Source organism: Juglans microcarpa x Juglans regia, chromosome 8D, assembly GCF_004785595.1.
Source record: "Juglans microcarpa x Juglans regia isolate MS1-56 chromosome 8D, Jm3101_v1.0, whole genome shotgun sequence".
In the NCBI taxonomy this organism is placed as follows: Eukaryota; Viridiplantae; Streptophyta; class Magnoliopsida; order Fagales; family Juglandaceae; genus Juglans; species Juglans microcarpa x Juglans regia.
The window spans coordinates 2837587-2853352 of NC_054608.1; the positions used below are offsets into that span (position 1 = coordinate 2837587).

General features: G+C 34.4%; 2 protein-coding genes across 3 annotated transcripts; one reads left to right on the plus strand and one right to left on the minus strand.

Moving 5' to 3' along the window:
- The first annotated feature begins 1505 nt into the window (after window positions 1-1505).
- LOC121242759 (TOM1-like protein 3) lies at window positions 1506-10427 on the plus strand. 2 transcript variants are annotated; one of them, XM_041140709.1, is made up of 11 exons: window positions 1506-1694; window positions 2232-2304; window positions 2395-2534; window positions 3669-3747; window positions 4063-4161; window positions 4286-4399; window positions 7085-7230; window positions 7981-8062; window positions 9048-9133; window positions 9214-9405; window positions 9551-10427. In XM_041140709.1, exons 3-11 carry the CDS (start codon window positions 2425-2427, stop codon window positions 10182-10184), a joined length of 1542 nt encoding a protein of 513 aa, XP_040996643.1. In that variant the 5' UTR covers window positions 1506-1694; window positions 2232-2304; window positions 2395-2424; the 3' UTR covers window positions 10185-10427. The 2 variants fall into 2 exon arrangements, with proteins under 2 accessions (XP_040996643.1, XP_040996642.1); XM_041140708.1 differs by lacking the exon at window positions 2232-2304.
- A 1782-nt stretch (window positions 10428-12209) lies between these two features.
- On the minus strand, window positions 12210-14581 carry LOC121242760 (magnesium dechelatase SGRL, chloroplastic-like). The gene is made up of 5 exons (XM_041140710.1): window positions 14380-14581; window positions 13618-13794; window positions 13382-13540; window positions 12866-13012; window positions 12210-12622 (listed from the first exon to the last, which is right to left on the minus strand). The coding sequence occupies exons 1-5, from the start codon at window positions 14530-14532 to the stop codon at window positions 12509-12511; spliced, it is 750 nt and encodes a 249-aa protein (XP_040996644.1). The 5' UTR covers window positions 14533-14581; the 3' UTR covers window positions 12210-12508.
- Between the last annotated feature and the right edge of the window lie 1185 nt (window positions 14582-15766).

A 15766-nucleotide genomic window follows, 5' to 3' on the forward strand; every position in this document is an offset into this window, starting at 1 on the left:
ATACTGATGTAACTGAAAACTCTATTTATATTGCAATATATTGAGCACCAAAATATTTCTCTAGTTTTACCATATTTTACAATATATACATGAACATGAGTACTGCTACATGCTAGCTTCCAAGTTATGATCAAGACCTAGATTTGTTTATGTCGATACCATTGATCAGTGGGTTTCTTCTTTATTTTGAAAGACTTCATATATATAACTCCATCTTCGCTGTTTGCAGCGTTAAAAGAAAAAAAGAATCCTCCGATCGAGAATAAAATGAAAAGAAACATAGAAAAAGAAGTAACTTCAAATTAGCATGCATGCATGCATGCATCTGATGTTTGCTTTTTCTATATTTCTTTAAGGGAGAAGATAAACCGATCGAGAAAATTGTAGAATCTTCGTTCTGACCAGCTCATCCTGCCAAACATTTCCAAGGAAAATGAAGGCCTTTCCTATACTACAAGTCTATACGCACTTTTCCTAGTTTCCGTCATTCAATAAGATTCTCGATTTCTAGGCACAGGATTGATTAATGGTACACGTGGGCGGGAAGCAACTAGTTAATTGGACCAGACCGACGACTTGGACGGACGGACAATGTATCATGTTTTCTCTCTCTTTGATCTCTGTGTTGTTCTTCCGGCTCCGTCGACCCAGTCAACCCCCAGCCCCCAACACCAAGCCTAAGATTCCGGTCCAATTTCCGGTTCATTGACTTTTGTAATCCAGCGCCAAACCCACTACTCCATGGCGGTTCACACACAAACGTCAAACTGGGCCCCGGTCGGCGCCCCTAAGAAAACGCGCTCCTTCATCGGATAATTCATTCCCTACTCTTGAAGGAAAGTCAGAATTGGGAAACACACTTTTCTGTATATAATTAAGAGAAAGATATAACATTAATTATTTTGTTCAAAATTCAATATTATACAACTCATATATTATGTCTTTTTCCTTTTAAATTAAACCATTATATATATCTATATTAAAAAAGTTATAGTTGATTTAATTAATGTATAAATGATAAATTAAATAAAATATGCCAACCCCATTTCTTGCATGTTTATCGAATTATTTTATTTTTAAATCAAGAATACATGTATTATCTATTTTATTTTAAATAAAAAAAATTATATTTACAATCATAAAACGCACAAGTATTGTACAATTTTTTTTAAAAAAATGAATAAGTACGAGATCTATATTATAAAAAATTAATTTTTTAATAGAAAATCACACTCTTTTACAGAAGAATTGTGCAATATTTGTATAGTCCACTAATGTATCTAGCATTATTTTAAGACTAGCTTATCTAAAAATCTAAAAAAATAAAAGCAGCAGGAATTATTTGGATTAAAAATAGTTGTAATTAATCATGTTTAGAGCAGTTAAATTAGTTAAATTAACATTATTAATTATATTATATTTTGAGTTTTTTATATTTCCAACAATTTAAATTTTGAGTTTGTTCTTATTTCTTTATAAATATTGGAAGTAGAAACTAGAAAGTCCAAGTTCCCACTTACATACAGAAAATACCACCAACCAAACACGTCAAACCAAACAAGCCCACCACCCCCCAGAAGAGAGAGGCACAATAAAACCGCTTCGTAAACTCATTCTCTCTCTATTATTGACCCATTGCATATTGATATCATCGGCATCCCTTTTGATTTTCTTCTTCTCGTGGGCTTTGACAGGTAAGCTCCCTTAAGATCCTAGACCAGAGTATTCTGGACTACAGTTTTGATTCCATTGTTTTCCATTTGATCTTTATGTGAACTTTGGGGGCCGGGGAGGGGGGTAATAGCTTGAGGGTGCTTCAATTTTACAGGATTTGGAATCTGGGTAATCAAATAATTTGGATTTTGGTTTCGTTTTCTTTTATTTTTGTAATGATTAAATGGCTTTTGGTTTTTGGGGTCAAATTCTTGTGGGTTTTCTGTTTGGAGAGGATATTTGAGTTAGTCTGGTTTTGAAAGTAATTTGTTGATGATCCGAGCTTGTCGTGCTCTAGTGGATGTGGGTTTTTTTAATCGTGATATTTACTGGGATATATTTTTAGAAGTAACCAGGATAAAGTTCTTTTGTCTTCATACGTTTTACTAAGACAAAGTGAAGTTCTTTGGCTTCGATTATCATCTGGGTGATTCATGATTTCTTTTTCTTTGGGTCAAAATCATGATTAATTGATGTTTTATATCAAATTGTGATATTCTTGAGTTTAGTTATTGTAGGTTCACGGTCAATTAACTTTTGAGAAATTAGGGGGAGTGACTGACGAAAATTCTGATTAGTGCTAATCGGCCAGTATGGATTGAATCGTTTGAATTCAGCTACTAAAATCTTATGTAGTGGATTGAATTGTATGATTGAACTTGTGGAGGGTTTGTGTCTTAGGAATTTGGAGGACAAAGGAATTGTCTCAACATGGCTAGTAATGCTGCAGCCTTTGCTGAGAGGGCAACGAGCGACATGTTGATTGGTCCAGACTGGGCAATAAACATTGAGTTGTGCGATATTATTAACATGGATCCTGGGTATCATCCTCTTCCTTTCTTTTTGTTTTTTTTGTTTTTTCTAATATCTTGGCTGTAATCTTTTTGCAAATCTGGGGTAACTTAGATCTCTAGAAAGCACGATTTCTGTTAGTGCAATTGAGATTATTTAATCATCTGTCTTAGAATGTGCTTCTGAGGTTAATAGAAAGTCATGTGCGCTGGATGTATGACAATGAAAGGGATGCCCACAGAATAATTAGAAAAAGCTTCACAAGGTGTTTTAGTTTTAACTTAAATATATTGGCTCAAAAAAGACAATGTTAATCCTATACAAGATTGTTATACGGGGAAAAAGGAAGACATTCAATTTCACATATTCAAGACTTATATAGGAATAAAAATAAATATTTCTTTAACTAATCAAGGCTTCATTATGATCTGAATAGGACTTTATGCACACATTATCCTAATGCTTAGATTATGTTCCATATAATAGAAAACTGCACAATCTTCCATGCATTACAATGATAAAGACATAACCACACAAATAGTACGCCTGCTTGGCTTAATTTTTCTGGTAGAAAACTCCAAAAATATTTTTTGATAAGATAATGGTCAAAACTTAAGCAAGACAATCTAGGCACCAAAGAGTGCACATTTACTAACAATAATTCTTTGTTAATTGTTGGAGGTGTATATGGGCATTTCACTTGGTTAAGACTGAGATTTACTTGCTCATTTAGAATCTTGAGATTTCAAAGTTGAAATATTCCTAGCCGGTGAGTTTCCCTCACCACTAGTTTGTGATGAGTGCATTTTTCTCTTCTTATAACTTGGGTCTGGTTAATTGTTTACTTACTATCGATAAATAAAAAAGTTTTTTACTTAATATGATAGATGGTGGGTTTACAACTTCATTGAAGGCAGTCGTATATTATTCAACATAGTTTTTCCCATTTCATTGATTATTGAATGATCATTCCAAATGTGTGAACATTATACCTGCTAATTTTGGGATGGACTGAATTTTTCCTGGTCCCCAATTTGGAGCTCCATTCTCAATCATCTCGTTGTGACTTTATTTTCACTGTACTCTTTATTAAATTATTCACAACTTTTATTAAAATCGCACCCATTTTTGTTTTTGCTCTGGATTATTGTTGAATATTGCAGGCAAGCAAAGGAGGCCTTGAAGATACTCAAGAAGCGCCTAGGCAGCAAAAATCCTAAGATTCAACTTCTGGCTCTTTTTGTTAGTATTTTTCTTTCCAGACTTTTTAGACAGATATTTTGTGCATGATTATTTAAAGTCAAAATTTGCAAGATTACAGCATTTCTGTTTGTTGGTTCAAATGTTTACCAAGTGTGATCTAAAGTCACTGTTTACTTGGTATATGCTGCAGTGCCAACATATAGGTGTCAAGCCTGTTGATTAGTTGGCATTGAATGTATTATGCTTTGCTGTTGTCTTAACTATGTTTAAAATACATGAGTCAGATATCATCTGACTTTGATATTTTCTAGAGCAACTGACTTTGTGGTTTTGCATTGGGATGTTCTGATTTAGGCATTGGAGGCGCTCAGCAAAAATTGTGGCGAGAATGTATTTCAGCAGATCATTGAGCGTGATATCTTACATGAAATGGTTAAGATAGTAAAGAAGAAGGTGTGTACAATATTTATTTTCTGGTGATTTGTATCTTGCTTCTGTTGTTGACTTGTTGCCTAACATCCTCGCATCTGCGTCTAGGATTCATGTTGTTTACTATGTTTCTGGTTTAATTTTTCAGCCAGACTTGAATGTGAGGGAAAAGATCCTAATTTTAATAGATGCATGGCAAGAAGCTTTTGGTGGACCAAGAGGAAGGTATCCCCAATACCATGCAGCATACAATGAACTGCAGGTGATTGCTTTATCATATCCTTATTTCTTTTTTTCTCAGTCAAGCTTGTTTGTATATATTGCAAGCTTCAGTTATGTGTAAAACTAGAAAGCATCAGGTGCACTTTAAGCGCTGAGGCCTAATTGGGCCTAGGCATGAAGTGTGCATGCTTCTGATCAGAGTAAGGCATACATTTTCAATACTTGTCAATTCAGTGTTGTTCTTTGGGTCTGCTAGATTGGCTTTCTACCATGCAAGATATTTTCTCTGAATCCTCGGTGACCATAAGACCATATAACATTTTTTTTCTTTTCATAAGTTCCATAGTACAAAACTGTTAACTAATAATAGATCCATAATTTAATATAATGCTAGTAAATTTTTGGAACAATAAAGCTGTAAAAAACCTGAAGCAATGCTCTATTTTTGGTAACAGTTCTTCTACGTATAAGCGGTTTGGGGTACCAACTGCGTACCAATTGCCTAGGTGGACTATTTTGTCAGATAGTACTTAAATAAATAAACAAAAAAAAAAAAGAAGAAGCAAAGAAAAAGAAAGAAGGAAAGAAAGAAGAAAGAGAAGGGTAAACGAAGACTCGAAGAGAATAGAAAGAGAAGCAGCTTTATCTCCCTTCCTCAACGCAGGCCACTCAATCCTTCATCTCCCCCAAATCTCCTTTAATTTTATATAAAGGCAAAACGATGCATTAGAGCAGTTGGATTCCTATGGACACAAAGACCCAACAGTAATGAATTATGAATTCGGCACTCCTGGGCAAAAACCTCCCTGCTTTTCCTTTTGGACAAATAACTTGGGGCAAATCAGAATGGTTTTATGTTGAGGAACTCATACTTTCTCACTTCCAAATTGGATAGTCTCAATTTGCATTTTCAATGGTCTGTGTTTATTGGAAATTCTACCTGCCTTTTCTCCTGAATAAACTTCCCAAAGAGTTGAGAGTGCTGTCCTCTGTCCTTTTCGCTCTCGTTGGTTCCACATACTAACTTTTGCCAAAATGGAATTTGACGGAGGAGAGAATGAGAATCGACATTGCTGAAGTGAAGAGAACGGAGTAGAATGGAGAGAGAGAGAGAAGGAAGGCAAATGGGCGAGAATGGAGGAGAAGGTGGGACTAAACGGTGCGTTGGTATTTTTTCCTTCACTGAATTAAAATTGAAACGCACTGTTTCACGGTACAGCTGTACCTGTTGGTGCGCTCCGGTGCGCAAAATTGCTTGAGAGTAAAGTTTTCCTTGAACAAATAAATCTGCACACTATTTAAATGGTAAGTCGTTTTTGTTTCACATACATTTGTTACATTTTCCAATTGAAAAAGGATTTCCCCACTAAAAGGCCCCCCCCCCCCCCCCCCCCCCCCCCCCGGGCGTTTATTATGGGAAGGCATACATTTGTTAAAGGGGGGGGGGGTTGCTTTTATTATGGGAAGGCATACTTTTGTACAGTGTACTATATTGTAAGAATAAAGCCGGTATACCACTAAATTCTAATCAGCTCAGATCCATCTGTTATTTTTATTAATTCAATTACAAATTGGCACTTTGCAAAAAAGAGTTTGTGCATTATGTCTTGAGTAGTGCTACGTGTACCTATAATTTTACATACAAGATCCATTTAACTAGTTTTCTTTTTAAATTCAAATTTTGAATTTCAAATTTTATAATCTTTAGCATATCAATAGCTGATACGTCAGCACATATTGTTATGAAAATAAAAATTGTAAATACAAATAGCATTTTCCTTATGTTTTTGGTGCTTTTTTTTTAGAAGTGATAAGTTCATAAAGAGAGTTCACAAACTAATGTGGCTAGATATGATATGTTAGATTTACTTCACACTAAAAATAGCTTTGCAATATGACGTACTACAATAAACCACATTAGTTTGTGATTTTACTTTTGTAAAATTTTTTCGTGGATCAAACATCTCTCTCTCTCTCTCTCTCTCTCTCTCTCTATATATATATATATATATATATATATCTCTTATAGGTAATCATTTTTTTTAAATTTGGTCTTTTTTGTGGTCCTTTTGGCTTAAGTTTTAGGTGCTTTTAATTACCTGCATTTCATTTTAGGAGTAAGAAGCATTTTCGCTTTGGAGCTTTTCACGTTATGTTGTGCACACACTTTATTTTTCTGGAAAAAACTAATATAGTCACCCATGAACAAAAGTGTGTCTCTGTCTGAATCTGTTGGACTTCATACTTCCTGCTCAAATTAACACATAATTACACGGTTCATCGTACATGCTTCTAAATGGTTAAAAGGCTGTTTTTTTCAGTTATTTCAATCCATGGGATCATTAGAGTAATTGTGGGGATTCAACATTGTTTGCAGCTGTATTTGTTTGGTGCCTATGTTTTCAATTCTTAGTCCATTATGGAATACATTTTCCACTCTCACCATATTAGAGTTGTGTGCATGTATGATGTTTTCTGCTTGAATGAAAGACATGAATTGCAGTTTTGGAGGGGAGGTTGTGGTTGACGTGTTCAACAAGTTTTGGCTGGTTGCCTTTATTTATCTTCCATGTATGAACTTATATTAGTTCCTGCTTTGATAATTAAAAAACCATTTTTTTTTTTTTTTTTTGTTTATTGAATGCCCTTTTGCTTATTAATCATTTATTGAATGTCCTTCAATCTATATTCCTTCTTTCATGTACCTGAATTTGGTAATTGACAGGCTGCTGGAGTTGAATTTCCACCACGAGAAGAGAACAGTGTACCATTGTTTACTCCACCGCAAAGCCAGCCAATAGTTCATCACGCCTCTGCATATGAGGATGCTGCTATTCAGGCCTCTCTTCAGTCTGATGCTTCTGTCCTCAGGTAATATCTGAAAAGTATGATTTAGAGATATTCTTGATTCTTAAAATCAGCTTTGATGAAAACATGTGTAAAAAGATGAAATTATTACCTCTCATTTGAGCGAAATGCCTCTTTTTTAAAAGACGCATCAAAAGATGAACTACCCTACAAAAATGACTGTTAACTTTGATGAAAATAATTTGATTCATTACTTCTTGCTACCTCACAATGAAGTAATAATTGATCCTCAGGTTCTATTGCCTTTGGTTGATTTATGATTGCATATTTGTGCATAATGCATATATGATATCAACATATTGCTAACGTGAGAGAAATTAACAATATGCATTCAAATTCCTTTAACTCGATTCGCTTTTATGATGAATAATGAAGCAAAGTTATATAACTCAGGTTAAAATTTATTTCTTTATCACTTATAAAAAGAAATGATTTCTTTATCCATTTATCGTTAGTTTTATTGCTTAGATCATGAACATATGACCTAAATTGCTCCAATAAAGGTACAAGTTTGAAATGACTCATTAAACAGAACAATCCTAAATATGAAATAGTTAGATTATGAGCTTTTCCTTTCTCTACACATATAATATTTTAATCTATATATGCGTTAATATTTCACCTATCCACTTTCAAAAAATATATTGACAAAGTAGAGCTCAGCATTTGTTTGTGTCTATGTCAAAATGCAGTTTGTTAAACAGTTTACACAGGGTATGCTGCCTTAAATTTTTTTTTTTCTTTTATCATTAGCTTGTCAGAGATTCAAAATGCTCAGGGACTGGCTGATGTGTTAAATGATATGCTTGGTGCCTTGGATCCCCGTAAACCTGAGGTAATGTCTGCTCTTTGAAGGATTACAACTGATCCTTTTTTTTTTTGTCAGTAAGTAGATTACAACTGAACTTGTTTTGTCAGTTATCTTCTGAATATATGATTTGTTGCTTGTTCATAAATTATTTGTTCCCACATGCAGTCTACTTCTGCATATACTTTCTTTTTATATTTATGTAATTTCTAATCAATTTTCTGGTGGCTACCGGGATCTTGGATTTTTGGATCATCACCATGATAGAAACCTAAGGCCCCCGTTTGGTTTCACAGATGGTCTCAACCCATCTCATTCCATCCCATCTCAACATCCAAACACCATTTTTACTTATAAAAAAAAAATCCAAACACCATTTAAACACAAATACTTTTCAATTTCAAATTTTTAACTTTTTCATCTAATCATTACCCAATCATTACAGCTTTCCCAAACTTCCAAACAAAATACAAAAATATTCAATTTTTTTGCATATAAAAAAAAAACGATTCAACTTTTTCAAATCCCAAAACAAAAATAATATTAAAAAATTATATTCTAACAATATTTTTATTTCATAATATTTTTATTCAATTTTTTCTCTCTCCTTTCCCAAAACCCTATAAAACATTTTAACTCAAATCATTTCACTATTATTCACAAACTATCTCACTATTACACTATTATTCACAGATCTTTCATCTCATCTCAGTTGTGGAACCAAACGAGGCCTAAATCTCAAATAAAAGTTGGGTTTTCATGGCAGTTTTTCCATTTATGTATACACTTGAATGAAATGACTGTAATATTAATCTTAAGGGATGGAGAGAGATTTTGCTCAGTGGATAAATTACTGAAAAGCATATCCTGGGAGAGATAAGAGAGGCCCATATTTGTATTTTCTTAAATAGTGCAGATTGGTAGATATTCCTAGCTTATGGATGCCTGCTGAACAGAATGCATGCTGACCGATCTATCATCTATGGGATCTCTATATTCTGTATTGTGGCAGGGTGTGAAGCAAGAATTAATTGTTGACCTTGCTGATCAGTGCCGTTCTTACCAACATCGTGTCATGCTTCTTGTGAATAATACAGTGTGAGAATTTAATTTAAAATTTTAAGAGTTCTTTTTCATGTTAAACCGATGACTCTGACCAGCAGTATTTTCCCTTACAGAGACGAGGAGCTTCTTTGTCAGGGATTGGCATTGAATGATAATTTGCAGCGTGTACTTCGTCGACATGATGACATAGCGAAAGGAGCCTCTAATGTAGGAGGAAGAGAAACTGAAACACCGGTTGTGCCGTTTGTGCATGTGAACCATGAAGATGATGAACCGGAAGATGATTTTGCCCAGCTAGCTCATAGGTGACTATTTTAGAAGGGTCTCTTTACGATTTTAGTCATGAATTTTCCTTTTTTTTTTTTGAATCTGTTAGGCTCATACTTATGTGTGGGCGAAACTGGGGCTACTCTCACTTAACATGTGAGTAACTTTGGTTTTACCATGCAGGAAACCAGCCATCTCAAGGACTGAACCAGTGCGAGTCAGTCCAGTTCTCCCTCCGCCACCCTCATCAAAGAAGCCCATTGCCACAGATGCTGGCATGATTGATTATCTCAGTGGTGATGTCTACAAATCTGAAGAATCCCGTCAAACATCAGAACCGACATCTCTTGCAGCTCCAGATCAATATAACAGAACTTCCACCCCACCATTGGCTCCTACACTCTCGTCTCCCTCTCCAAATGACACCATTAATCCCACCGCATCAATGCCTATGTTTACTGGACGGCCTGTATATGATGCGCCAGCTTCCTTGAGCAAATCTGCAGATCCATTGCCTCCCGCTCCTTGGGATGCTCAGTCTCCTGCTTCCCTTCCACCCCCACCTTCCAAGTATAATCAGAGACAACAATTTTTCGAACAACAAACTTATTCTGGTGGTGGGTCTCATTCAAGTGGCGGATCTGGTTCCTCTTATGACAGCTTAGTGGGACATACTCAGAATCTCTCTCTTAATCCATCTGCTCCACCCAAACCAGCTAATCCAGAAGATGCTCTTTTCAAAGATCTGGTTGATTTCGCAAAAGCCAAATCTTCTTCTTCTTCTTCTTCCTCCTCCAAGCCCAATCGGTCATTTTGAACTATTGGAGTGTGGATTATATGTGCTGGTACAGCTTATGAATATTTCTTTTCTCAGGATTTTGCATCAGATCATGAGATTACTTGTTCAATAATTGGTAGGGACTTTGGATTACGGTTTGTCTATGATGTTCAGCTGGTTTATTTCGAGATGAACTGCTTATTGCACATATCCGCATATATTGATGTACCATATTTGTTCTTTTTTGTTCCTTAATTGCTCATGTTTTGAGCATTTGCCTTTTTTCCTCTGTTCCCTTTGAACGGTTTACACGTGTGTGTGTATATATATATATATCTTCATTATATATGTCTGTATGTAGGGATTTTACACTAATTAACTACTGTTGATGAACTCAATAAAACACTACGTAGCCATTATGCAATAAATAAAATTAATAAATAGAACCTTTAAGAGAATAAACCTGACGAGCTTTCCCTAAGTGGAAAGAGAAACTAAGAGCTAGTGTGCTAAAGTATATAACTCTACCCATAAGGTATGGTCGAGGCACCAAAATAGGGTCTCTTTATTCTTGTAGATGGGATGAGTTGAGATTAAAGTTAAAAGTTGAATAAAATAGTATTAGAATATAATTTTTTTAATATTATTTTTATTTTGTGATTTGAAAAAGTTAAATTATTTATTTTATTTTGTATAAGAATTTGAAAAAGTTGTAATAATTAGATGAGAACAATTGAGAGAAATTGTAAAAACAAACGAGGCTAAATGACCATCAAAGACTGGGAAGGTAAACTGTTTTCAGCATCACATAAAGAAGATGAGGTCAAGATAAAAGCTTCCTAAAGACTCAAGTTCTACATTCATCCAACTAAAGAAACAAAAAACAAGGAACTAATGATTAGTATATGATCTAGAATTATTAAGGTAAACTCTCTCTTTGGAGCTCTTTCTTCAAGCTTAGGTCGAGTTTTCCTTGTGATTATTGTGCTGTTAATGGTTCTTTGAACGTTACCTGATCAAGCAAAAGGAAAATTAGACCAGAAAAAGACTGACTTATATATATATATATATATATATATATATATATATATTTAAAAAATCATTAGGTCTAAAGTATATAGTTTTGGACGGATCTTATTAATATTGAAATATATACGCATATTTAATTGGCGTGAACGATAGAGTGAGTGACTCTCACATTAGGTACATATGAAGTTTTTGGTCCAGTTCATAGCTAGTCTTTGAGAAACTACTCCCAAGGTGTTAATTCTCAAACTTTTATGAACCCATATATAAGAGACTCTAGACAAATCCATATCAAAGATCGAGTTCTTTAATGGTGAACAATTACAAATCATATGATATTAATGTTCAGTCCAAATCTATCGATTTAAGTTTTCCCAGATTCAAATGCAACTGCCTTCGATTTGCTTCCTTTCGTCTGGTTTTATGTAGTGTATTACAAACTTACAAACAGGTTCCTCATTCATGTGTTGCAGCATATGATTTCCATGTATAGTTTCTTTCACAGATTATATATACTTCAAGAAAAAGAAGCAAACAAATCATATTAACTTTTTTTTGGTGGATGGAAAAGATCATGGAGACTTTAATTTTCAATGACGCCGGTAATCAAGCTGCCTTTTAGTTTAATTAGCCGACTAAGGGTGATAGTTTAGGGAATGAAAAATCATCAGTCATGAAGAAAATGGGAATTCTACATTATCATGAGGCTATCATGTATATACAAGGGGTTCCGGAGGTGAACTTATCCTTAACTCATGATCAAGTACCAACAAAAATGATTATTGGTGTGAATTAAGACATGGCAGTTAATAAGTTGATCGATACAAAAACGACTTGGTGGTTAATAGGGTAATTAGTTTCCTGAATGGAAAATGATTTATACAGGTTTAGAATGTGCAAGTCCCACACATGAAACTCTCATTGAGATCATAGATATAATGACCTCTGATGAACAACAAATAAATGAAACTTAGCATGAATAGTAATCACATCTTGAGCTTCCTTTGAGATAGAATATAATTGACACATATACAAAAATCCAACCAAAGACATCAGGCCTTTTCTGATTCAACAAATAAAGAAAATCGTCTCAGTTACACAAGAATTGTGTGTCAATATTCCATTTGAATGAGTGTGTGAATTGTAAAGAATCAAGTACTTCCACATTTCTTATGTGATCTTGGCCTTTATCACTTCCCCTAAGAGCTTCTTAAGGGCTTCACCAAGAATAATGAATCCTGATTTTGGCCCAGTCACCTGAAATTTGCTGCCTCTGTGGCATGAAGATTAGAAAAACCGTTTATGATTTAAGCTGCCGGCCTGTTATGTGCAGTACTTCAAAGAAGGAAGGCAAAAAGAGCTTGGATGATGGATTTTGGGCGTCTCCACTTCTGCTTTAAACCATCTTCACTTCCACTTAATAACCCTTGGGTTTGGTCCCCTTGTCTTCCCTGAGAAATTAATTATAAAATAAGATAATATGATAATTCTCTCTTTTCATGTCATATTTAAAGTTTCGATTTCAAGTTCTTGTAACTTACAAAGCAAGTTTTCATCATTGGATATTGACATTTCAATTAGACCTTGATGAGTATTCTTCAAGAAGAGATTGAAAACTATATCTAGACTCCACTCCAACAGACATATTTACTAACAGGAGGAGATTGAGTACAATATTTGATGTATGAATTTACCTCTGCAGCATTCTTTAGAGGACCCCAACATTCTGTCCGATTGTAGTTTCGCAAACTAGAATGGAAATATACCCTCACCAAAGCATTGAGTAACTCCGGATGCTCTCCAAAAAGTACTGAATCTCCATGTAGTACAGCTTTGAGCACCTGGTTTGCATCAACAGCCATTTAGCATTTTTATGGTGTATAAGCACAAAGTAGAAAAATATTCACGTCTGCAAAGACTATCATGATGAGGGAAAGGTGTCGGTGTAAGGCTGATGATAGATGGTGTCTATGCCATCTAGACCTTGCTGTCTAAGGTCCATATATTCATTACTGCAAATAAACGAGAGACATTTTGTTTTTAGTTTTGCAGTTAATAAGCCTATTGGCTCAGCAAAAGTTGCATAACACTTTCTGCTATTTTGGGTTGCCATGTCAAACATCTACTAGATTTGTCCTAGCTAGTTAATCTGAAGTCCCTTTGACAACAAATGAGATATGGCAAGTAGAAATTATAGAAACCAGACTCACCAAAGGCAATTCCTTCGAGAATATGTGGTATCTAAACTCAGCAGCCAGGTCTAGCAGGGGATTGGGACCACTGACAAAGCAATGGACATGAAGACACATTTGATCGTTCACTTTCTTCCATTCTGCAACTACATCATCCTTATTATACCATCCATTCAACTGCCATGGACACACAGAAACAAAATTAAAAGTGGTCATGTTTACTTATTTGCAGATTAAGTTTAGTAAATAAATACCTGATCAAGGTTGATGACATTAGAGATAGTTAAGGTTAAGTTAGCAGTGAAGTCACAGTGGGAAAGGATGTAGGTTCTTGGAATAATTCCTGAATACTTGTTCAAGTCTTCTCCCATGTAAATTACTTTCAGCTTTGACGCTTCGAATCTTGCCGGAGGACCCAAAAGCCTAGCAGTCTGTCATTAAGAATATGACCCAATTAGGCAACTAAGAACACCAATTAATAACTGCTGCAAAATGAACATAACCATCTTGTGTTTGCGCTGCTTCAAACAAGCAATCATGGTTTTGGAACAAATAAGCAAACCTCAAGACAGATTCAGAGATTGGATCATGTTTAAATTGTTAAGCTATTTTATTGGGCATACAAAATGAAAGGATCCGGAAATGCATAATTGAAATACAATGTAAGACTGGAGACAGATATATAGGGGAAGGGCTTGTTAAATTTCAAAATTGGGTTGGAACTAGAAATGTAAGAGAATCAACCATTTTTAAAAACTACACAACAACTACACATTTTAGTCCATGTTAACTCCAACATTCTGAAACCAAACTATTGTTCTGGGGCTATAAGCGTATCTTTGACAGCATTACCAGATAGAGCACTGCTCAAGCTGGCAACTAAGAAGTACCTAAGAACTCAAACCCAGAAGGCATTCGGGCGTCGATTGTATGTCTGCCTTTTTCAACTCTTAGCGACATTGCCATTGTATGAAGTACATTCCATATTAAGATAGAAATAAGAAAGAGAAGAGCACCTCATAGACAAGAGGATTGTAGGAGACTCCAGTATTGTTTATGGAAGAAAGGAGAACAGGACTGGATCTGCATGATGGTTTAAACTTTGTTTTGTCGAGGAAATCCCTCTGTGGTGATAGGAAGAAAGCATAGCAAGCACAATGGCAGGCCATGGAAGATGCATAACACACACAATCTTCTTCTTCATCTTTTACACCTCACCATGTGGGGAATTGTAGTTCATAGTTTGGTTCATGTGGACTGTGATTCTCATGCTCCAAAGTCTCAAATCTTTGTCAAAACGTTGCATCCACACATTCATTTCAAATTGAGAGAAGTTAACAAATTTGATTGGTGGTGGAGCTAAATGTTGGTGGTACGTCATAACCAATGGCTTCAATTTTTGATTAGTTGTGGATAATGTCACTACGTGGCTTTTGCCAGACTTCTGCATAGATACATATCCTTTTTCTAATGAACATAGTAGAAAATAGACTAATTCTCGTCGGGTGGCACTAAATAATTTAAATCCATGTTTTTTTTTTTTAAAACAATCTTTATATTAATAAAATTAATAAACATGAGAATACATGATTTAAGGGTGGGAGACCCAATAACGAAAATAATAAGAATAAATATAAATAGAAACTACTGTTGGGAGCAACTATTTTGTACACATGATGTGGCATCATCTAGACCACATATCTCCCAAGTCTAAAATAAAAAAATAGAGAACTAAAAGCAGTCATTTATTGAGTGCAAAGTATGCACTACTACAATAACTTCTTTCTAGCATTACTACAAATAATAAATGGGAGTTAATTGAGAGCTGTATAAAGCTGCAGTTTTTATATAACCGCTTGACAGATTATAAACAAGTAATGTAAATATTAAAGTTGGAGGTGCAATACTCGTGCAAGTTTCTTGAAAAATAGTAATTTTATATACTTACGTAATTATCATGTAATTCTTTTAAAACAAAAAGTTTATTAAATTAATTTTTTTTATATGAATCTCATATTTAATTTTTTTTAAAAAAATTTAACGGCACTTATACTTTATAATTATAAATATAATTTTTCCTTTTAAAAAATAGGAGTTGTCATAAAAAGTGAGACTTTTTCTAATGAATTTTACTTTTTCTCAAAAAAGTATCACGGAATTTAGACAAATTATTTTCTTTCCTAATATTCTTATTTTTAATCAAATGCAAGAAGTGAATAGAAAAAAGGTATAAAATAAGGGGGTAGGTGTGTGCGTCAGTGCATGTGTACAGTGCATGCAAACATCGCCATCTGATTTTGTTTTATTTAGGATCTGGACAGTAGATTGAAATGGTACGAGATGAATTAAAATAAAAAATAAAAATTAAATAAAATATAGTTAAAATATTATTTTTTTAATATT

Excerpts from the sequence above, each read along its gene's own strand:
- LOC121242759 (XM_041140709.1), top strand. The coding sequence starts at position 2,425 with ATGGCTAGTAATGCTGCAGCCTTTGCTGAGAGGGCAACGAGCGACATG. Across the intron at positions 3,748-4,062 it reads TTCAACTTCTGGCTCTTTTT|GCATTGGAGGCGCTCAGCAA; the intron begins GTTAGTATTTTT and ends GTTCTGATTTAG. Across the intron at positions 4,162-4,285 it reads TTAAGATAGTAAAGAAGAAG|CCAGACTTGAATGTGAGGGA; the intron begins GTGTGTACAATA and ends TTAATTTTTCAG.
- LOC121242760 (XM_041140710.1), bottom strand. The coding sequence starts at position 14,532 with ATGGCCTGCCATTGTGCTTGCTATGCTTTCTTCCTATCACCACAGAGG. Across the intron at positions 13,795-14,379 it reads ACAATCCTCTTGTCTATGAG|ACTGCTAGGCTTTTGGGTCC; the intron begins GTGCTCTTCTCT and ends TCTTAATGACAG. Across the intron at positions 13,541-13,617 it reads ATGTCATCAACCTTGATCAG|TTGAATGGATGGTATAATAA; the intron begins GTATTTATTTAC and ends TGTCCATGGCAG.